The following is a 24,000-nucleotide window of genomic DNA, read 5'->3' on the forward strand; positions in this document are numbered from 1 at the left end:
AATCCGATATATATATATATATATATATATATATATATATATATATATATGCCAATATATATATATCGATGTATATATATATATATATATATATATTTATATACATATATATATATATATATATATACATATATATATATATATATATATATATATAAATATATTTATGTATATATATATATATATATATATATATATATATATTTATATATATATATATATATATATATATATATAATCACGGAGTTCCAAGACCTTTTGGATTAGACCACGCTAGGTGTTTAAACAGAGAAACGATTTGGAGAATTTTGCACGAAAAAAAGAACCTATATTTGAAGCAGTAATTGACTATAGGGCAATCGATTTGTTGAACGTCTTGTTATAACAGTAGAAAACTTTAATACCCTGCATGAAAACTTCATCGAAATTAGAAAAATTATTTTACAACATGCAATACATTAATTTTTAAAGAAAAGTTTGATTAGCCAAACATAGAAACACAAAACTAGCCCCATTTTGGGACAATTTGATAGAAAATGTAAAACAGCAGCCTCTAATATCACAAATAAAACAGTGAGTAAACACCCTTATATATAATGAAAGAATTAAATATTGTTTAGACAAAAATACGATACCAGGCTGTTACCAACCTTGTTGAACGTCTTGTTATAACAGTAGAAAACTTTAATACCCTGCATGAAAACTTCATCGAAATTAGAAAAATTATTTTACAACATGCAATACATTAATTTTTAAAGAAAGTTTGATTAGCCAAACAGAGAAACACAAAACTAGTCCCATTTTGGGACAATTTGATAGAAAATGTAAAACAGCAGCCTCTAATATCACAAATAAAACAGTGAGTAAACACCTTATATATAATGAAAGAATTAAATATTGTTTAGACAAAAATACGATACAGGCTGTTCGTATATCAAAGACGAGCAGTCGGTGGACACGGGCATGTGTAGCGAACTAGAACTGCAGAGGGTAATTCGACCCGCAAACGCAAAAACTCATGAAGAGCAAGAGAAAATGCGGGACAACGAGAACAGATTAATGTGATCAGAGGGTATTTCACGCTCAATACCACGAGCAGAAAAGAGCGTGCAAGTAAAACTCGCGAGAAAAATTCATGCAAACGGAAGTCAAAAACGCAATCTAGATGGATTGTATCAAGTACTAGCGCCTGATAGTACTGTAATAAAGGAAATCCTACAACCAGCGTAATTAAAAGAACCCAACAAAACAAAAATGCGAGTCCAAAACACAGATATTGCAAAAAATCAGACAAAACACGAGCGATCAATCAATTTAGCCCAATGAGCGGACAGTCGCCCTCAAAAAGACAAGGAGAAAACGCTCAAACAAAACAACCAACAATGTCGCACGATCATAAAAAATGTGAATCCCTAAAAGGAACCCCAAGTACGATGAAGTTTTCAAAAATAGAACTATTCTAAGGCAAATTCTCCACTTGTGTTCTGAGCGGTCAACCGCCCCACCACCATCGCTACCAACAGCTTTGTTTTCATCCTCTCTGCAATTGACCGCTATTTAGAAAAAGCAAAAGATCGGCCCCACAAGCGATACTTTTGATAAGATAGCGTCGTATATTAGAAGAAATAAAGGCCAAAATAAGAATTCTACCAGCGGAAAATCACATCCAAATTACACAAGGATATAATGCCCATTCCAGCAACTGATACGTCATTTATAGGCATCTGCTCTCCTCGCATTCAAAATGAGAGATGAATATGCCATTCGTTTTTGAATATTTCGACCCAGCGAGAAATGGCGTTGTACAAGAACGTTGCGATAATGATGAACCTGATTAAAAGCTTTTTCAAAAGAAAAAAAAAACACTATATTTATATTTAACAAATTAATATAAATTACTAACTAACAGGTGAATAAGAACTAATTTTCTAATTATTTATTCTAATTAAATTATTATTTTACATTTTTGTTTCCTCACCAAAGGTGGAAAAATTATAAGGGTAGGATATTGGGACAAATATCCCATACAGCAATTAGTTTAATTTCAAATTCAATTTTTCAGTTTAGGTAAAATTTTGATATTCAGTCAATTTTTTTAATTACAGTAGACAGGAAACTGTCTATTCACGTCGTGAACAATTTAAAAATATTTCGCGTCACCAACTTATGATCGCCTTCTTTTCATTTTGTGGTTAAATTTGTAAATACTTTCTTTCTCTCACTTTCATCGCTAAAACTCAGTTGTTGCTTAAAACTTTACCAATTGCGCTTTAAATAATCAACAGCAATCAAAGTAGTCATTCGCGACGCAAAATCCATAAATCACTTAGCTATAAGTCGCATACGCGACGCAAACTCCATCTCTCTGTCTAGAGATAGCAGTCGCAACCCAATTGGACCTGTCAGTAAACCAATCAGCATATCAAATGGAAAAAAATGTTAAAATGATTTTTGAAGGATGTTTTTGTTCGCAAGGAACAAAATTAAAGATTTGACTATAATTTTTTATTTTAAATCTGGTGCGTGGGTTGAGTTATGGAAAGTAAAAGTACACTGGCAATTCTTTTTTAAAGAAATTGAAACGTTACGCAAAAAAAAGGTTTTAAAAAAAGTTATTAATAAAGTAGGTTTGTATAATTAAGTTTTAAGATAATCTCAACATATTCAAGAAATTGGTGACCGCAAGTGAAGAGTGGTGTAAATATCTGCCAAAGCGTCTTTCCCGTTTTGAGGAACTTTGTTTTTCACTTGTAAGAAGTCGTCGATATTTAATCGTTTTCATTAGACAAAAACGATCAAAGCCCTTATGTTTTAATCGTCGTTTTGTTCGATATTTCCTCATTATTTTCACGTAGGAAATGATCGTTTTTTCAAGAAACGAAGAAAAAACGTGATCCCCGCTGGGATTAGAACCATTGAACTCCTGATACATTACCTGATGCACTGACCACTGTGCTATCAGGCCAATATATATATATATATATATATATATATATATATATATATATATATATATATATATATATATATGTATATATGCCAAAACGATCTAATAGAAAAAAATAAGTTCAAGAACGATGAAAAAGCCATCAAAAACGACGATTTTTTTTTTGGAAAAAAGACGAAAGAAACGACCAAAAAACGACGAAGAAACAATCATTTCTTATATTTAAAAGACGACTTAAGCGACGGAAACTAATCAATGCGAAGAAAAGGTAGACAAAAGGACGAAAACGACGACAAAGCGACAAAAACTATAATTTCTTACAAAATATTGTTGCTTTTTCGTCGTTGTCCTCAACACGGGTTTCTATCTGCTACTAAATTGGAGAAATTTACTGAAAGAGGCGTGCCTCATTTCAATTAATCATATAGGCAGCAAAATCATCATAAATTGGTTAACAGTTAGGACTAAATGATAATTGATAGATGTGCTGAAAGTGATAGTTTCAGAGCGGTCGAGGAGTGTTTAAAATGGAAAGGGGGAGGGGTAAGGTGCGAAAGCGTAATAAGCTTTATTATCTATTCCATCATAATTGTAGTCCTGTAGTGTACTCTAGTTTCCTTGGGCAGGTTTACAGAAATTATCACTTAACTAGAGGTAGTTTATTCTATTTTGCTTGAATGAATTAAAATAGTATTGGATGAAAAGATAGTTCATGAGCGTGGGTTGTTGAGGTGTTTGATTTATAATATAATATGGCTCGCAACATCCTCTGGCGTAAATTTAATATTAGTAAGTATGGCTTGAAGTAATTGATATAAACTTGAATTAATCTTGCATTCAAAATGTTTTATTGATCATGCAACTTTTGATTTTTTTGCGTCATTGGTGAGCAGTGTTTTCCTGGAAATTTCCACAAAAATTCTCGAATCCAAATTGCGGGAAGCCGCAGAACTACAGCGCTAGAATTCAAGAAATCTTCAAGTGTTCAAGAATTCATAATTTTACTTCGAAGAACTTCATTGACAGTTAGAATCACGGGAAGGAAAATAAGACTTAATTTCATTTTCCCAGGATGAGGTGTGCAGCCTGAACCAGCTCTGATCAGATCCACTTGGGTCGCGCACCGGGCTGCCAGTTTTACTTGGGTTGCACTCTGGAGTTGGCAGACTATTGGTCAGACACTGGTTTTAAACTTTGAAGTAGCAGTATTTATTGATATAGCATGTTGATGTTCATCAAGTATAATTAAGAAGTGCTCTTGAAAGAACAATCGCTTCGGGGGTTAATTATCTCTTCTTTTCTTGGAGGACTGGCCATCTTCCCAGTTGGACCACTAGGTTCTTTGCAGACCTTCCAGACTGAGAGAATTTCTGATCAGATTGTCCAGACTTTAGACATGGCCCTGTTCCGACTAACCAGACCGCAGGTAGTGCGCTGATCAGAACATTCCTATCACTTGATGTCATCTGATCAGACTTTCCAGACCTTAGGTAGTCTTGGAAGTTGTGCGATTTACCCCTCGCGCTCACTCCTAGTTAGTCTGATCAGAGGTGACTTGGGATGTGCAATTTACCATGGGTTGATTTATTCATCAGCGCTACTTCTAACCATCGGCTTACATCAATAACCAAAAGAAATTGTTGAAATGGCGAATGGCGCTATCAAAAAAAATGTGCCAAGAAACTGAAGCTAGACTTCCTCTCGTCTCCGATCAAAAAAATTTGCTTATCATAAATGTAGTAGACGGTGTATACCGAGATCGAATGACGGAGTTTTAAAAGGTAAATATAGACTACTTAGAAGCTGGATTTTTACACGCAAGTCTGTTTCAGCTGCCATGAGGGACATAACTTTTAATGACAGCTGCCAAAAAAAAATTTTAGGTTTTTAACATCAGCTTTCGAAACTCAAAAATTTTCCTCAAGGGGTAAATTCTTAGCAGAGTAGAGCTACTTACAAACAGTATTTTTATCCAACTTGAAAAAATCGAAAATGTTCTGAATCTGATAGCACATTTAAAGGGTGAGAAAGAACTGTCTCACTCCTCGAGTGGGTTTATTTTGAATTATCTCTTTGGTTTTCTCTTTTGCAAAGAGAGGAGATATACTTAACAAAAAAATAATTTTGTTCCGTTTAGTTAGAAGATAAAAAATAGGTTTGTTTAGTTGTATAACCGCTTCAAGGATCCTATGGTGAAGTTGAAACATGACAAACCTACAATTGCGCATCTAATTAGTATTGACTGTTGCTAATTTTTCAAAGTTTAGGTTATAACGAACATCAATGTTGTGATTGCATTATTTCAAACATAAAGTTGATTTCTGGTTATACATTTTAGGTCAAAAGCCAGCCACAAGGGCAAAAATTCAAAGAAGTTAACACTCTTTAGTCTCCACCGTAAATTTCTATGTAAATAAAGAAAGATAAGAGGAAAATGGAATGAAATAAAGGTCAAATTTTAAAATGGAAGTATCTGTTGCGACATGAAAAAAATACATTTTTCCATAATTTTAACTGCAATTTTTGTACAATATATGTTAGACAATGTATATCAGTTTTGTCATCACAGAGTTTGAAAATATTGGGGTTTGTAATCTGGACAATGGTCACAAAAACTCGGATCAGAGACCAAAATCTTGACGTAGTATGAAAATCATCTAAGCGATTGTCTAGGAAAGGGTCTTCCAAAAGTCTGATCAGAGACTAAAGTTTGGAAATAGTCTTGGCAAATCTCTCTCAAAATTTGGATCATAGGTCATTAACTGACCATTTTCATTTGAATGCAGTTCTTTCTACCACTGTTGTTGGTTACTAAAACAGAAGTGCAGGCACTTCGAAATAATTTTTGCTGATAATTTCATCAATTTCTTGTCAAAAAGAAATATTTTTTTCAAAATTAGTTCGAGTACTATAGATTGGAGTTAAATATAATATACAAATACCAAATGATTTAGACTTGTATTAGAGAATGGTCTGATCAGAGAGAGTATTGATCACACGATGGTCTGATCAAATGACGATTTGATCAGACGTCGTCTTATCAGAGGTGGCTAACGTCGCACAAATCTCTCACTTCTTTTTCTATTTTGTTCAAATTTAATTCGAGCACTATAGATTGAAGTTATCATACAAATTCCAAATAGTTCCAAACATTTATTAGACAATGGTCTGAATAGAGAGAGGGAGCGTTGGTTGCACAAGGGGCTGATCAGAGGCCGATTTGATCAGACGTCGTCTGATCAGAAGTGGTTAACGTCGTACAAAGCTTTCAATTTTCATTGGGTTGCAGGAAAGTCTAATCAGAGGTCATTTACGTCTGACACGGTGTGATCAGCAATCAAATCCTGAACATAGTCTGATCAGAGGCGGCTCGGGTCTGACACCGTGACCTGGGTAATGATCCTCGGATATTCGGCCAATGCTCGCCGGATATATATTTTTTTCAAAACCAATTAATCTCCCACACTAGAAAAAAGTTAAAGTTAAAGCACTTTAACATGCGCTTGCTTTAATCATATCCTTAGACGCCCCTGATCTTGTTTTCCAACTGGTTGATCCGATTTCTTAAGCAAGTTCATAAAATCTCACTTTTGTCTCGCAGACTTCAAAAAGAAATTAACAGCTTTGAATTGAAGAACTTCTCTTTGATGAGGAACTCTAAGCGACCTAAAAATCTCGACCAACTGTTATTTATGGTCAGCTCAAATCATTCTTTCAACTAACTCATTTTCTGAACAACCCCACCTTGTGCGACAAAAAATTTAAATCTTTCGAATTTCACCTTGCCAGAAAATTACAAAATAATTAAGCTAAGTGAAAAAGAAACATATTAGTTTTGAAATGTTTTCTGGACTAATTTTAACCCTCTATTTAATGCTAAATGTTGAGGCATTAAGGTTCCAGATAGTACTCGAGACTGGAAATTTAAACGGGGCTGGTAAGCGATCCACTCAGTTCTTTTACAATTTTTCTATTCAATCTTCACAGGATTTATACTTTTGGTAATCATACATGAAAAATGCATGATTCCATATAAGGTATAAAAAATTTCAGATCATTTCCGTTTTGGATCCCCCCAAACGTTATTCACCCGCATTTACAGAGCACGTGTCATTACACAATAAATCACTATGTAAAAACATGGCCCGTGTGCATGGTAAATTATATGCAACCACTAAGCTGGGGGGGGGGGGGGGTATAAACGGAAAAGATCCGAAAATTCTTTGATATTGCAAAGATTCGTAAGTATCATTGAAGGGTAGCAAAGATTGTATATGATCTCTCTTTGACAAGTACAAGTAAGAATCATATGTGACCTTTTTAATGATTGTTTGATAACTAATCTTGGTACGGTCTTATCACTGCGCCTTGTTTTTCGTGATACAGCCGTACTCGGGTTTACCACCATATAAAAGAAACTTGCCAAACATAAAACGCCTTATATGGATATTATTAAAACGTACTAGCCATACAACGATCATAAACTTTTTTCAGTTTGGCTGACAAACAGTTCAAAGGACCCATATGCCTAGTGCTCTGCTCAAATCTCCGATAACTATTTTTGTAGTTCCGCCACTGCCGGTCTCAAGCGCAAAATGAAAAAGAGGTGGGCAACACAAGCAGAAAATACTGGAAAAATCAGGATAATTTGAATTTTAAACTTGACTTTTCCTACACAAGTTAGCTGTATTTTATTTTTCCACCGAGCTGTCTTTCCACCGAAATTACTAGCCATATAACAACCCATATATGGAAACCTAATAACCATGAAACAAAAAAAATTGGAAATTTACAGACCATAAAAAAGTCAATAAGGCGAGGCGCACTATTTCATTCGTGTATTGACATGAGAGCAAAAAACTCCCCTTGAAAATTTATTATCCAAAAATTTGACCATATATGGAAACTTAATTGAGTCATGGACAAGAGAAGCGAACATATTGAGAAAAAATTTAACTTCATTCAGGACAAGACGGCAGAAGGGATCATTTCGATTCATTAAGTTTCAGCTGAGAAAAAGGCAGCCGCAATCTTCACGAAGTTTTTACCCATATCGAAGGTGGAAACATTCAGAACTGGTCTGATGGGAACAGGCATTACGCAATCAACTCAAGTCTGTGAGGGAGTGTTAGAATATTGATCAAGCTATAGTCATGAACTTAGTGAGAATTATTAGAGAGAAAAATTAACACACTATCTACAAAGACAAGAGCAAATTGATTTTAGTCACAAAATTTAAATGAATGAATTGTCAAGAAACGGTGCTGAGAAAAAATTTTCGATTAAAATTGGTGGATCTAGATAACTATTAATAGAGTGAGATTATTTGATGTAAGATCTTCCGGCTTTTTTGAATGATTATGATACCACCGGAAATATGTGCGAATCTTTAGAAAAGTGTATATACATACCATCTATTGTATCCCCTGCAACTGATTTCTAGAAAATTGCAGAAGAAAACCATTTTGGGTAACGCTTGTCACCCCCACTGTAAATCAAAGGTGCTAAGATTAGTTTTGTATCTTTACATTCTTGCACTGCTAATGGGTATACATACAGCTGATTTTTGAGTCTTTTTTTATTTCCAAAATGAAATTACCGTAATGATCTCTTAATCAGATCTCATCTGTAAAACTCTAAGACGTACTGTAAAATACCACTTTTTTATTCTGTCTTTTGAAAATTATTTTTTCCACTTGTTTGCGAAAACCCTTAACCCAAAAGTTGTGGACCGAACAACTTTTTAAGTCATTAACTAATTTTAAAAACCAACCTAATTTGTTTTTGATAGTCATAATCTCTTTGTGCGTAGTCCTTTTTCTTTTTACAACTTTTGCCTGCGCAATAAACGATGAATCAAGTGAAGTGAAGCTGCTGAACTACTTAGCAAAGGCAGAGGACTTTCCAATCTGGAGCACAAGGTTTGTGTCCATGTCGCAGACGAAAGGACTCTACAAATCACTACATGGGACAGAGGATCAACCCAATGAGCCTGCACCACTAGCCAATGGGGTAAACAATGATGAGAAGAAGAAACGCAAGGTGCTAAGGTATGCATATGAGAAGGAAGTTGCAGAGACCAAGTAGAAACGGAACAATGTGTGGTGCCATCTGGCACTGACTCCAGATGCAACAACACTTATGCTGATGAGACATGACTGTGTGTGAGATGACGGCATCGGAGATGGAGCAAAGTCTTGGAAACTTTTCAGGAGAGATCACAGAGTATGGAGACTCCGACAGTGCTGACTTTAGTGGCACAGCTTGCTCGAGGATTCTGAGAATTTGGACAGCTTCTGCATTAGTGGACAGGAGTTGCTCACAAGGCTTCAAGAAGCAGGGGAGAGATCCTCTTCAACGCCTTGGTTCTCAATGTTCTGCCAATGAAGTACGAAAATTTTGTTATATAGGAAAGCTTCAACCCGGCAACGAACATTTCAAAGAGTTGAGGCAAAGGCTGCAGAACTTCCTTGAGAGCACAGCACAGCTACATAAGGGACAAAGTGGTTCAGTGGCACTGGCAGTGAAGCTTGAGATCAAAAGGGTAGCTATGAGAGGAAAGTGCTTTGGACACTTTGGCAAGGACTGCAAAATGCAGCAATTGTGGTGATAACGTTCACCTAGACAGGGCAAAAGGCAAAAAGTTGGAGCAAAAATGAGTCAGTGGCAATGGGTCAATTCTTGGCTACACCAAACGATGAACTGGTCAGCTCTTACCCAGTGGAAGGCAGCATGCTAGTGGAAAGTGGTTGTACAGATCACAGAGTGACGAACATTGACGCGTTTCTGGACTTTGTGCCAATTTAATCAGCGGTCAGAAACTCCAACGGGGAGGCTTCCAGAGTGATGGGTAGGGGCTGTATGAAGGTCAGCATACCCTCAAGGACAAAAAAATCAATTGCCAACTCAAAAATGTTTTGTGTATGCCTGACTACTCTTCAAACCTCCTATCAGTCTCAAGATGCACTGAGTGGCGTCGTAGCTTCACTTTTGAGAAAAAATAGCTGCGTTAGACTCCAGAAGGGAACTCAGGTAAAACTGACACAAGAAAACTATTTGTTTTTTACCCTGCAGCGTTCCAGAAATCAAGATGATTCCCAACAGCGAGGAACCGACAGTGCAATGAAGTGGCTCAGACTATTTTGTCATTTGAATCAATTGGATATTGTCAGGTATGCTCCTGAGACAGTGCGGGAACTCGATTATGTGTGCAATGTGTGCGTATTGGCCAATAATTCAAAGATTCCAGTACCCAGAGTTGCAGAAACCTAGGCAGAAAAGAAGCTAGAGAGGGAGTTCACAGACGTGATGCGAGCTTTCAGAGAAGACTCATTGTCAGGGATCCGGTTTTGCATTGTGTTTACACACCAGTACAAAGTTTGTGTTTGTGGACGTTCTTAAGGCAAAGAGTGAAGCACTGGCAGCAGAAGCAGTTTGTTCTCAGTGTGGGGACGCCCAAGAAGCTGAGGCAAGACAATGCGAAGGAGTTTCTCTCAGAGCAGTTAAAGACATACTGCCTAGATGCAGGCATTCTACAAGAGAAGACCATACCAGAGACGCCACAACAGAATGGGTTAGCTGAGAGGTGCAACAGGACACTGCTGGAGAAGGCAACATGTTTGCTCATTGACTCAGGACTTCCCAAGATGATGTGGGGGAAGCAATTCGTCACGTAACAAGGACCAGGAAATTGGTTGTGAGACGAGGAGAAGAAAAATGCCCAGCAGAGCTGATGCGAGCTATAAAACCTAAGCTTTCAATAGGTAACTTATCTGTTTTTGGTTGAACAGTCTTCATCAGGAAGAGGGACAGAGACGTCAGCAAGCTTGTTTTCAAGGCATTGGAAGGAAAATTTGTGGATTACACTGAAAGAGTCAACGGATATCTGGTGTACGTTTCCAACACAAGCAAGGTTGTGGCAGATCGAGATGTGATCACAATGAGTCCGAAGTGGGCTCAATCCCTGACAACCTAGAGACACCCGACCTGCTAGATGAGGAATCACAGCAACTGAAGATCTGGCAAACAGATGATGGTCATCAAGACGATGGCGAAAAAGAGAAGCAGGTCACATATACTGCAAAAAAGGAGATGTGGCATAACGCCGAGAGCGTGAACACTAAAGAAACGGCACTGAGACGAGATGCCACGGATGTTGAGGGAGCAGCATTAGATGAAACGTCTAGCGGAACAAGAGGGAGTCTCAGTGATTCGGAGTCACTGGAAGACAGTGACACAGAGGTCTTCTCACAGTTACAGACAGGTGACTTCTTCGAAGAGAGACTGGAGTAAGTGGAACCATTTTGTTGTGAATGAGGGTGACTACGTGGAACACCAAACAGTCTAAGAAATAAAGCAAGGTGTCGATTGGGACCAACTAAACCGAGCATTGAAGGACGTGGTCAAAGCTCTCCAAGACAATTAGAATTGAAACCCAGTGACACCAGGCACAGACGTGGACGTCATACGGGGTAAAAGGTTATACAATTGAAATTGGGACCCCGTTGTTAAGTTGACAAATACAAAACGCGCAATGTAGCAAAGATCTTAAAACAAGTGGAAGGATTGGACGACTTTGAGACTTTTGCACCTACTTTTAAGCCAAAGGCATTCCGGTTTCTTTTTTAACCCTTCAGCGAAGCGAGGCCATGTGATGCATCAGTTTGATGACAAGACGGTTTACCTGCACTCACCAATAGAAGAAGAAGTGTATCTGGAACAGCCACAGGAGTTTGTAAAATAAGAATCAGATGGAGGGAAGTTAGTATGTCGGCTGGATAAATCAATTTATTGTTTGAAACAAGCTGCTACCAACTGATATAAGGAACTGGCAATTTTCTTACGAAGACAGGTGTTCACCAGAAGCAAGAACAATCATTGCTCGATCGCGAAAGCGGAAACAGGGTGTCACACCTTCATGTTGGTCTGGTTTGACGACATCATAATAGCATCAATAAGAATGACAGTGATCTGCGATGTAAAAAAAACACGCGAGGCAAATTTTCACATGAAAGACAGAGGGAAAATACACTTGTTTCTGGGTCTAAGTATCAAACGAGAAGAAGGCAAGGTCACAGTCAACCAAGAACGCTTCAAAGAAGCATTGCATGAGCGGTTTGGATCGATGCAAACACTCAAGAACTACAGCCAATTTGATTTTGAAACTCCGGACAGCACAGAACGGAGAAGAAGATGTGGATCAAAGGATTTACAGAGTCTTGGTTGAATCACTTCTATATCTGACCAAGCAGAATAGGCCAGACATCATGTTCACAGTCAACATTCTGTCCAGACACATGAACGTACCTACAAATCAACACTGGTTACGCGGAAAATGACTTCAGCGATATCTTCAAGGTTAAAGGGCTTAAAGCTTACTTACACAAAATATGCTATTTATGATTTAGTGGGGGAAAGTGATGCAGACTGGTCTGACGACGGGCTATTAATTCAAGCTCAACGGATTTGGCGCAGCACTCAGCTGGGGTGTCAAGAATCAGGCCACAGTCGCTTTTTTCATCAGAAGCAAAAAATCAGGGAATGGTAGCGGCAGCTCGAGAAGCATTCTATCTCAAACAACTTCTGGAAGATTTCATCATCCAACAGAAATATCCAATAGAAATTTGAGAGGACAGCCAGAAATGTATCAAATTGTCACAAAACCGAGTGATGGACGAGAGAAGCGAACTTTTTGAGAAAAAATTTAACTTCATTCGGAACAAGACGGCAGAAGGGATCATTTTGATTCATTAAGTTTCAACTGAGAAAAAAGCAGCCGCCATCTTTACGAAATTTTTACTCATATCGAAGGTAGAAACATTCAGAACTCTTTTTATGGGAACAGACATAATGCAATTAGCTCAAGTCTGAGAGGGGGTGTTAGAATATCGATCAAACTATAGTCTTCAACTTAGTGAGAGTTAATAGAAACAAAATTTAACTTACCAGAATACCAAGACAGGAGCTTTACCAAGACAGGAGAATAATTTAAGTCGCAAAATTTACATAAATGAATCGTGAAGAAATGGTGCTTAAAATCAATATTCGGTTAAAATTGGTGAATCTAGATAACTATTATTAGAGTGAGATTATTTGATGTAAAATCTTCCCAGCATGTATTGAATGATTATGATGCCACCGGAAATATGTTCAAATTCTTAGAAAAACGTATATGCATACCATCTATGGTATCCCCTGCAACTGATTTCTTTGAAATTTGCAGAAGGAAACCATGTTGGGTAACGTTTTTGACCACCACTGTAAATCAAAGGTGCCAAGTATAGTTTTGTATCTTTACTTTCTCGCACTGATAATGGGCATATATACAGCTGATTTTTAAGCCTTTTTCATACCCAAAATCAAAACACCATCTTGATCTAATAATCAGATCTCTCCTGTAAATCGCTTTTTTCTACTGTAAAATACCCTTTTCGATATTCTCTCATTTTTAGAAAATAATTTTTCTACTCAAATAAAAACAGTTTGTGTTGCGTTTGCGATAACTCATAACACAACACATAGAACGATTATAAAACGAAAATTTGTATGGACTTTTATGGACCATATATGGTCCGTTTTATGGTAAGTAAATTTGTTCAACCCGGGTAGTAAATTTGACAAGACTTGGTATTTCTTTTAGACTTATACGGTATTGAAGCTGGGCTTTAGTAAGTTTTCCAAGTTTCGTCAATCTGTCACCCATCTAGGGTTGGTTTGGTCTAGCCAATAATATCGTGAATTTATTCGGTCTAGTCAATAACTGTTTTGAGTCTTTTTGGTCTGACTCAAGAGGAGCTTTGGTCAAACCCTAGACCTTACGGGTTGCAGTCGTTGATTTCCCCCAGAAATGCGGTGAAATTCGGTGACAAAAAATATTTTTTGACCGCTTTTTTACATTTTTTTGCGTTGAATTAGATGAATCCCGGTGAATTATTTACTTTCACCGCGTTCTCAGTCTTCTTACAAAAAAAGAAGCTTCCTTAAACGCGTTCGAACCACTTACCTCTTGTCTGCCTTCAACTGCCTATTCCACTGCCCCGATTCTCACGTTCAGCGTTGGTATTTCTAGTGAATTTAAATCAGATTGAGTAAACGTTGGAAAGCAAATGCGAGGAAATTTTGTAAGAAATGCGTTGAATTTTGCGGTGAATATTTGCAGGAAACGCTGTGAATTATTTATCTTATACCGCATTCATCAACTTCAACGCGTTTCTAACTTTAATTTTCCACAAAAGTCGATGCTGTGAATTTTTGCAAAAAATGCGGTGAATTTCGTGGTGATTTTTTGTATTGACTGGGTGAAAGGTAGTGAAAGATTTGTTTTCACCGCGTTCACCGCAATCACCGCATTTCTGATTGTTAATGAGATATATGCTGAAAAGATATTATAAAAAATTAATTCGTCTCTGTTTTTGTGCTGATCTCTAAGAACATCAAGCAGTGCTTGATTTTCAAAGGGCCGAAAAAGGCCAAAGTCAACCTTTATGAGGCTCATTTTTTTCTAGATTTGATTTTAAAATTCATGACCTCAATTATAATTACCAATTGGTCCTCTAAGAACAGGCAGCAACCATGAGTAGCTAGCATTTCACGAAGTAAAATAAAAAGCGTCCTGAATCGGAACAGAAAACTAGGAAAATTAATTCAATCAATGTATCCGCGGAGCCGTTTCAATACGACGAAAACTCAACCGGCCATAAAATGCATAGCAATAGAAATGACTAGTAAAAAAATCTAGAATAGAAAAAAAGTCTAGTACAAAACAAAGAACAAAAATGTCGAAAATGTTAATGAGAGATCTTCGGTAAGTTCCACTTCAAGCTTAAGAAAGCATTGGAACTCTCGGTTTTGTATCATCGTTCTCATGAGTAGCAATTGTTTAGTAATTTTGATATTAAACGATAGAACGCCCTCGGTTTAGCGTAAGATATCTTTGGTATATTTGGTTTAAAACGTGGGAAACAATTGATATGATGGGTTTGAAATTAAAGTCAAGGATATAAATTTCCTAAAATGTAGAAAATTCTCGACACGTTTGATTTAAAAGTATGAAGTTGCAGGTGTTTGGTTTAAAATGTAGGAAATGGTCATTGGCCATCGTCTAAAATGAAGGAAGCTATGGACTTGATTGTTTTTGAAAACTGGGAAAACTCCGTATGTTCAATTAAAGACGTGGAAAATCTTCATTAGGTATATTTTATTGTTTGTTTTGAACAGAAAATTATAGGCGTTTGTGGTTTATGACGTAGAAAATGCCAGCAAGATTGGTTTTAAACCTATGAAATTCTCGATGTGTTCGGTTTATTACGTAGAATTTGTTCAATAGTTTTGGTTCAGAGCGTTGAAAAAACAGAAGATCATTCGGACGTTTCGTTAAAAACGTAAAAATATTTCGTTGTGTTTGCTTTAAATTGTCGGAATTTTTCGGTATGTTGGATTTATCACGCAAAGCAATACAGTAAGTTTGAGACAAAATATCAAATTGATCGGAATAATATTTAAACATCAGAAACGCATCGGTAAAAAAAAACATGAAAACTCGGCATGAATCGTTAAAAACCTCAGAAATCGTACAAGTTGTAAATCATCAGGAAAAAACTTAGGATTTTGTTTGCAGGACGGAGTTATTTGATTCCTTGTTAAACGTAAAGTATCATCAGCTTATTGTATATTTTCAAAATTGAAAATATCTAAATCGTTCACGTAGATATTAACCATAGAAACAAGTACTGTTTCCAGTAGAATCCACTGATATAACTCATTCCAGTCACATGTTGTGCCCTAAATCGTTACATTCTGGACTTGGCCTTTTAGAAAGCTTGACAAAATGTTGACTGATGAGGGCGAAAATCCCAAAGCGTTCAAGCTCTTCGAGTAAAAGTTTTTGATTTTCTCAATCAAAAACTGTTGCTAGATCTCGAAATATGAGAATGGTATATTCGTTTTCTATATAATTTTTTTCAAATACGTTCTGTCAAATAGACTGAAGCGTTAATTGTCCAATTAATGTTAAGGAATGCAGAATTCTTTATTTAGACTCTTTGACTCTAAGTAAACTAACTTTATGATTGGTACAATTTCTTAAGTACATCTGCAAGTGCGGGACGGATTGATATAAATCTAAAATTAGTTTGGTTTTCGATATCGCAGTTTGTACAAATTTTAACATTTTTGAGCTTGAGCTGATGAAGCTATTTTTCTTCGGCCAGTAAAGCATTAGATAAAGAGGTACATTGGCGGCGAAAGTTCAACAGATGCATCGTTTATAGTCTGAGCTGGTGGAATTGATGGCTCTAAAATCATAAATCAACTCAGACGTTTTAGAGAGAGAAAGAGAAAGAGAAATCATGCTGATTTTTTTACCCGGATAGATAACTTATTTTTGAGTGATCACAAATCGAAATCAGTATTCAGAATAGTAATGCGTTTGAAACGTTTACAAAGTGTGCTAACTGTTAATTCTGTTTTTATTCTTATTTGGTTTTTATTCTTATTTGGTTCGCAAAAATTTAAAGACTCAAATTCTATATATTTTTTGTGGCTCTTTCTCAACTAATCAAAAAAGTTTCAATTCAGATGATGAATATTGTTTTTGGAAAAAAATTTAAGAAAAACTTCCTGCCAATGATTCGATTTTTGCACGATTCGCAATAATTTTTTGCATGAGTCGTATTTTATATATTCAAAACTTCCAAAGCTGTGTTTTGCTTGTTTTTATTTCTATTTTGACATTGAACACCAACTTTTGGGTCGTTGAATAAAATTTCGTAGTATTTTTGAAATTTTGATTGCATTTGACGTATTTTTTTAGCATCGATAAACATAATCTGTGCAATAAGTGCAGAAAAAACAACACAGTTTAAAGATTCTTCTCATTTTAAAAATTGAATTATTTTGTACGAGAATTATCTCTTTTAAAATATTATATATGAATGCTGTTTTCCAATTAAAGTTTTTAGGCTCTAATTATTATAGTTGAACTAATTGATTGTTAGTTATCAATGATAATGAATAAATATAATGGAGAATTCTGTTTATGTTAAAAGAGTAGTTAATCAATTCAATTTTGATCTTATCAGTTGACTTGGTTAGGAGTGTTTTGATCCAAAACCTCATATCGTATGAGTTTAAATCATTTTCATTTTTTTCTTATTCACATCAAAAAATCAAGAACATAGTCGCTCATCAAAGTAAAAGGTTTGTTATCGGTAACCGCACTGTTAATGCTCAAAGTCAAAATATCAAAGAGAGTATCTTCTTGTGGTTTGTGGGGACAAAAAGCAATGTTTACTATAATGCTGTAATTAGACGAAATTCCAGCCTCCAACCAGCTTTCAAAGTCTTCTAATCTGTTTTTGAGATGAGATCTTTTTGTTCTACAGTACAAAATTTTTGTGGCATGACTAAGTGTTCACCAATCCCTTTGATGTTCGATCGATTTTCACTAAAACATAGTAAACTGGAAAGAATTGGAAAAGTTTTTGTATCTGAGTAGCCGTTAATACACTGTAAAACAATTTAATTCACCAGATCGTTCTGTTTTGGTTGTTTCCTTATCAAATTTTGAGCGTTTAAAGAGACTAGAAAGTAAACTTAAGAAAGGAAGCTGAAAACTAAAGTTGCAAAATTTGCAAAATCAGGTCCGAAACATACTTTCAATTTTTTTTACATGTTAGAAATTTATAAACCAATCATTATTGACTTCTTACACAATTACTAATTCACCTTATCTGTCATTTTTTTCAGCATTCGTCACTACTATTCAAGGTCAAGCCAAAATTTCAAAATATTATTTGTTTTTCAAGTTTTTTTCAATTATTGCAACAGGTTTTTTAATGAATCTGTCAAAATTTTTCCGGAAATTCTTCATTTTTTCTTTACTTCAGAATCTAGAGACACAATTGCTGTCAGGTTCAACAACAACAATAACATGGACAAGTACATGGACACTGGCGCAACTGTCTATCGTGAAAAAGGGACAAATTCAAGCAAAATTTTCGATTTTGATGAACTTTCCGATCTTTCTGATATCCACGAGTTGGAAATTAAGTTTTACGATCCTTCTAAGATGTTTGATGCCTGGTCTCTAGATAGAGTTTGGATTCAAACTGGAACTGAAACCAGAGCGTACGATTGCTATTGCTGGCTCACTGAGGAATGCCATAGTGTAAAATTTTACGGACCTGGATGCGATTACGATGATATTGTGACCTTCTAAACACCTTTGGGCTAATTAAACTCCCCAATTTTAGTTTTCAATTTGGGATGTTAATTTGATAAATATAATTGTAAAGTTGCTAGTCTTATAGTCAAATTCTTAACAAGACCAAAAGCGCTCTAATAAGTTAACTTCCTGGTTTGTAATTTCGGAATAGATTTGACCTCTTCGGTGCTAGGAACGAGTTGACTTTAATTAAGAAAGTTTGTTGAAAATGTCGAATATTGCTGCAAAATACCTCGCCAAAATTGAATGGGTATCTTCAAATCAGTTCTCCATCAAATTTTGATGGATTCCAGAATCTTGCTTCATAACCATTCTTTCTGCAAGATTCTTAAAAGATAACTGTCGGAATCATACTAGCCAAGAAATTTTTAACGCTAATCTTCCAAGGTTGCCAGTTTTGTTTACCAGTGTTATAAGAAATAGCAAGGTACCGACTGAAGATGCAACGATAAATAGTTTTTGTGGAAATTTTACTTTGATAGCTGTTCTTAAATTGAGAACTGCTTTTAGTAAAAAAAGAATTGAAACAGCAGGTTGCACTTTTTAGACGGTAGTAGAAATTAATTTCAATTTAAAATATCAGAACAATTAAAACTTTTGCAATGAAAACTGACCGGAAAATAATTGTTCAGACAATCAAAAAAATTCGCCAATCAAGTCACAGCCTAACCGGAACCATTGATTTTGTTTTCAAAGTTTAGCCATTTTTGGCATGGGTTCCTATATAACCAATTTTCTGGCAAATATTGCAAATTAACCAGTTTCCTGAAAACTTCAATAATAACTATTTTATGCCAGAATTTGCCATAATCTTGCAAAATAACCAACAGCTCTTGACTGGGAGTCATCTGTGAAACAGTTTATGAACCTCTGGTTGGTGATTAGTCTTTTTTTCAGCCAGTTTCTAAAATTCTTAATCAATTTTAAGTTTTGGAACACATACAGAAAACAAAATTTTCGAAGAAAAATTAACCTTAAAAACTTGACCAGAACTGTTTAGGTGTTATCCGATTTAACCTTATATCGACAGATGTCGTGACCTCAAATAACCGTGATTAAAATTTTTACAGCAAACTCTTTTGATGTTCGTTTCTAAAAGTTAGCGAGATTAAACCAATGTTAATGCTCACTATAGTATCGAAAACCATAGCCAGGAAATATTGCATTTTCCCGTTTTAGTTGGAACACTGAATATTTTCTTTATAAATTTAATGTTTTGCACGTTTTGAAGAACAACAATGGTTCGATTTTTAATTGTGCCATACTTGAGCTTCAATAGTTTAAATCAATACCAACTTTCAATCGAAACATATACGTGGCATTTTACGACCTGACTACGTTTTTCAGAGTTTAAACAACCTTGGGATATGGTATTTGGGAAATGAAATCCGTAAAAGCTGTCCTTTTTGTACAACAATTTATTTTTTTATATATTAAAAAAAAGAATTGGTTCCCCTTTAATCGCCTGTTCCTACAAGAAAACTCGCCAGTCTTACCTTTGACCTTTAAGTTTTCAAACTCCAAACTGAAACTCCAATTTTATTAGAACAGGCACTCCGTTTTTCTCTGTTGCAATTGTAGCAACCCAACTGATGTGTGACCTAATGTCATCTACCGCTAATGAAATAGATTTTAGAGGACTCAAAACTACCATCTTCAAACTTGCGAACAACCATGCTAACGTTTCACCCAAATTCTCTTGTAATAGCGAAATTGTTAGCTTGATTGTGAACAATATATATATATATATATATATATATATATATATATATACCACAAATCGGGCTTTTACACAATTAAGAAAGAAAAGGGTTCCCAACAAAAAAAAGATATGCACTGGTTCTGATATGAAAAATGTATTTCAGTGAGATATGGATATTGTGAAGGTGATCGTTGCTGTAAACATTTTGCTAATAACAGTCGAATGCAAGACGTTGCGAATCAAGTTTGAGACGGCTTTTCATCGGGACGCAGGTATTAAATTTACATTCGATTCAAATTATTTTGTTCACAATATTGCTCAGTGAAAAGAAAACAAGATCAAGCTATCTTTCTGCCAAAAGTTTAATTGTCTTAACAAAAACCCCATTAATAGTCTTGACACGTTTTGATGAGATCTTGGTAAATTGCACATGAAACGCATGTCAAGAACATGAAAATTGAGGCGATAACTTCGCTTTTTCTTGTCTGAAGATTAAGCAAGACAATTTTTCTATTTCAGTTTTATTCGCTGTTTGGTTGCCCTGTTGCCCTCCAAATAATTTAAAACCCGGGTCGAGGAGTCCACCCGTATTCCACCGTTATTAAGCGCGAATAAGGGTGTAAAGCAATTTCCACTCTATGGAAAAGAGTGGAAGAGATCAAGTTCTACTTTAAAGCACAGCTTGATGAATTGCAATGATTGAGGAAATTTTAACCTGTAAGATCTGACAAAATTTTAGCAGAACTGTCTCATTAGAGTTTATCAGTTAATGCATTGCCTAACTAATAAGACCCTTTATCTACCCCTGGATCTTTTCAACAATTTGTTCACCTTTGGTACCCAGTAAGGGAGTCCATCTCCCCTTTACTGTGCCATACTTTTTGACATATTACTAACTCAAAAGTTTAAACAGCCTAGGTGATAAAACTTTAATAATAAATGATAAATTTTTTTACCGAAAACCAAATATTTCAATCTTAAAAACATATTTTTGACTTTTTTGATTGCCTTCGGTATTAAAAGAACGGTTACAGCATTTAAAGGTGCGTATTCATTTCATCGTATCAATCATGTGGCAAAAAATAAACGTTTTATGTTATTTTTTATGGGATTTTTCTATGGTGTTTTTCCTTCTACTGCTTTGTTTACTTAATGAGACCTAAGTGAGTGTGGCTTGCAAAGCGTCAATAAGTGACAAGGAGGCAAAGACTCTAGTCGAGAAAAAAAGTTTATCTTGTAAGATTTTACAAGATTCTGACAGAATATTACAAGACGATGCATCGTCTTACAAGAGTTTCTTCCAAAATCTTACAAGATCTTAGAAGATAAACTTTTTTCTTAAAAGAATCTTACAAGATAAACTTTTTCTTGCAAGAATCTTGCAAGATAAACTTTTTCTTGCAAGATCTTGTAAGATAAACTTTTTTGCAAGAATCTTGTAAGATCTTACAAGATAAACTTTTGGCCTCGACTAGGGGAGGTATAAGGTCAGAAAATTGGTTAAATCTAATCTCGGCTGACGTAACACAGGTGTCAATATTTAAACCCGACTAAAAGTTCTCAAAAGTCATCGCCTTCGTATTTATTTCAAGAAAGTTCATGAAAACAACTTAAAAAAAGTTCGCAGCAGAAAATTTCAAAGCAATGGTTATTCTTTTTAATGCTTATTCACACGAAAAATTGTGTAATTATTCTTGTAAAACCAGACGAGGCGCATATGCCTCATGAAAAGTTTTGTGATTATTCATCACGAGGAAAAACAACCTGTGATTTTACGCGAGAGAGCGTTTTAGTTTATATAAGTACCTGAATACTGTTATCTGATTGGCCAGAATCAATAATATTCTTCTTATGTTTTATGTCCGAGAATTTTGATTAATATGGGAATGACACGATTCACAGGGCATAATGGAAACCATTTTTGAATGTAAACTCCGATAATCTAAAATTTGCAATTCCAAGAGTTGCAACAACATGTTTTGGACCGTAATCTGTACAGTCAAGACTTTTACAAAAACACCTTAATGTTATTACGTTTCAGTATTAGTTTATGGCTATTACTATTTAATTGTCATTCCTTGGCGTTGAGCATACTATAATAATACTGTACGGTCCCGAATAAAATGCACACAAAAATGTTGTTTAATATTCAAATTACCCAGCGTGCCCTTTTCAAGTGATAAATTGTCAGTAACATCATAAAATATTTTAAAAACATGAACAGTTTCTACTTTGGAAAAATTTATAAGTGTGTTTCAGGCACAGCTCGCAAAATACAAATCCGTTTCAATGACGCCAAAAACCTCAACGGTGAGCCGGAAGAAGAGCCCATTTTTAACCCTCGAATTTATCCCGGAACAAATATGACATTTTACATCAATCCGACATCTATAAAACCCGAAGATTCGGTCAAAAAAATTACCATTAGCTTTATCAGGACCACTTTCGTCATAACTGACAACTGGCGCCTGTCCAGAGTTTGGATAGAAGACTATTGGAAGCAGGAATCAGTGTTTTTTGAATGTTTCTGCGAGGTACTGGATAAGGTCACGCCAGAATTAATCAACAGTTGTGATGGCAATGCTTAACTTCAATAATAAACTAAATATTTAGCTCAAGTTTTTGAGAATGCAAAAAAGAATGAACGTTAATTTGGTTTTGGGTATTCAACGAAAAATTAGAAATAATGAAGGATCTCTAAAAAAAACTGCAACATCAATTTCATTGTGTCTTTGAAATGTGACTCCTGAATAATTACAGGGTGCAAATTCATATATGATGTCATTTAGATCATAACGTACCTCCTGGTACGACCTCTGCCTTGAAACAAGGAATTCAAATTTATTTCTTACTTGAAACCCTAGTTCAAAAATAATGCCAAATTTGCAAATATTTGCAAATTTTTGCCCAATAATGCCAAATTTGTAAAAATTTGCAAACTATTTCTTTACAAGGTCAAATTTGCAAAATTTTGCAAGTTAATGTTAAGTTTGCAAAAAATTGCAAACGATGGGCCGAGTTTGTTCCGGTCGAGCTCTGCTTAATTTATAAATGTGGGTTATTTTTCTAACCATTTCTCAAAGATTGTTTAGTTTAATTGAAAAATGTTCAAAGGACACCTTGTAAACGATTTGTGTGGTAAAATCACCCTACAAGGCCAACTGCGAACTATAAGAGACACAAATATTCAGACCTGTTTGCAAATATTTGCAAAATTAATGCATTATTTTACAAAATTTGCAAATTTCTTTATAAATAATTGCAAATTTGACATTAAGTTAACACTAGGGTAGTTTTCAATGTGTCATAACACGTGAAAAGTTCCTAAATGTGCATTGATGAAGAACAATGTGATGATTCACAAAAAAATTGATTGATTGGGGAGGAATTTAACCTAGAGGCTCCATGACAAGATAAAACTGTTAAAAGTAAAAACAAAATGGCGTAGTAGTAGATGAAGCCAAACGAGGGAGGATTCATGAAGAAAAGTGCCTATTAGGCTGTGTTTTTTTTACCAGAATCAAATGCATATACAAATTTCTTTCGAAAACAAAATTTATCAGATTTACTGAGTCAGATGAAAGGTACGGCAGCAATGAGGGTTTGTCTCTTCAACTTTTCGGAAAAGCAATCACTGCTTATGAAAGGTTATGAATTAAATCGAGGTTGTCGTCAGTCACTTGCATCGGGTGATGGAAAATCACGAAATGTATGTTTGGCACCAAGAGCTTTTTTGTTTCACAGTTTTATTTCATGTAACAACGCATTATTGACAAACTCGTCTCAATTGAAATTATTTACCAGTACAACTTAAACTACTAAATGCGAAGAAAATAATTCAAGTTTGGAAAACAAAATAAACAATGATTGATAGATGCTTAGATTCATTCACAATCACAACAAAAATGTTAAACATATTAAATGACTTTATCTGTTTTACATACTCTATGGTTAGACTTTAGCAGCTATAAAATAAAAATAAACGAATTTAATTAGAGCCCCAGAAACGAAGAATAGACGCCCTTATGTTTTTCTAACTCCAATAAACAAAATTTTCAAATAACATCGTGTTACTTGGATTTGGACATACATAAATTGAAGTGAAAGATGCCATCATGGAAAAAGACT

At 35.2% G+C, this 24,000-nt stretch overlaps 3 protein-coding genes across 3 annotated transcripts in view; 2 read left to right on the top strand and 1 right to left on the bottom strand.

Moving 5' to 3' along the window:
- The window catches only part of LOC142348390 (uncharacterized), a 106,422-nt gene that overhangs the window by 51,697 nt on the left and 30,725 nt on the right, over window positions 1–24,000 (bottom strand). The window lies entirely within an intron of this gene.
- LOC142348816 (uncharacterized) lies at window positions 6,689–18,254 on the top strand. The gene is made up of 2 exons (XM_075400336.1): window positions 6,689–6,884; window positions 17,833–18,254. Exons 1-2 carry the CDS (start codon window positions 6,788–6,790, stop codon window positions 18,162–18,164), a joined length of 429 nt encoding a protein of 142 aa, XP_075256451.1. The 5' UTR covers window positions 6,689–6,787; the 3' UTR covers window positions 18,165–18,254.
- On the top strand, window positions 20,040–22,558 carry LOC142348801 (uncharacterized). Its single transcript, XM_075400302.1, has 2 exons — window positions 20,040–20,144; window positions 22,132–22,558. Exons 1-2 carry the CDS (start codon window positions 20,042–20,044, stop codon window positions 22,458–22,460), a joined length of 432 nt encoding a protein of 143 aa, XP_075256417.1. The 5' UTR covers window positions 20,040–20,041; the 3' UTR covers window positions 22,461–22,558.

Source organism: Convolutriloba macropyga, chromosome 10 (genome assembly GCF_964194025.1).
Source record: "Convolutriloba macropyga chromosome 10, txConMacr16.3, whole genome shotgun sequence".
Classification (NCBI taxonomy): domain Eukaryota; kingdom Metazoa; phylum Xenacoelomorpha; order Acoela; family Convolutidae; genus Convolutriloba; species Convolutriloba macropyga.

Excerpts from the sequence above, each read along its gene's own strand:
- LOC142348816 (XM_075400336.1), top strand. The coding sequence starts at position 6,788 with ATGTTTTCTGGACTAATTTTAACCCTCTATTTAATGCTAAATGTTGAG. Across the intron at positions 6,885-17,832 it reads TGGAAATTTAAACGGGGCTG|AATCTAGAGACACAATTGCT; the intron begins GTAAGCGATCCA and ends TCTTTACTTCAG.
- LOC142348801 (XM_075400302.1), top strand. The coding sequence starts at position 20,042 with ATGGATATTGTGAAGGTGATCGTTGCTGTAAACATTTTGCTAATAACA. Across the intron at positions 20,145-22,131 it reads GGCTTTTCATCGGGACGCAG|GCACAGCTCGCAAAATACAA; the intron begins GTATTAAATTTA and ends AGTGTGTTTCAG.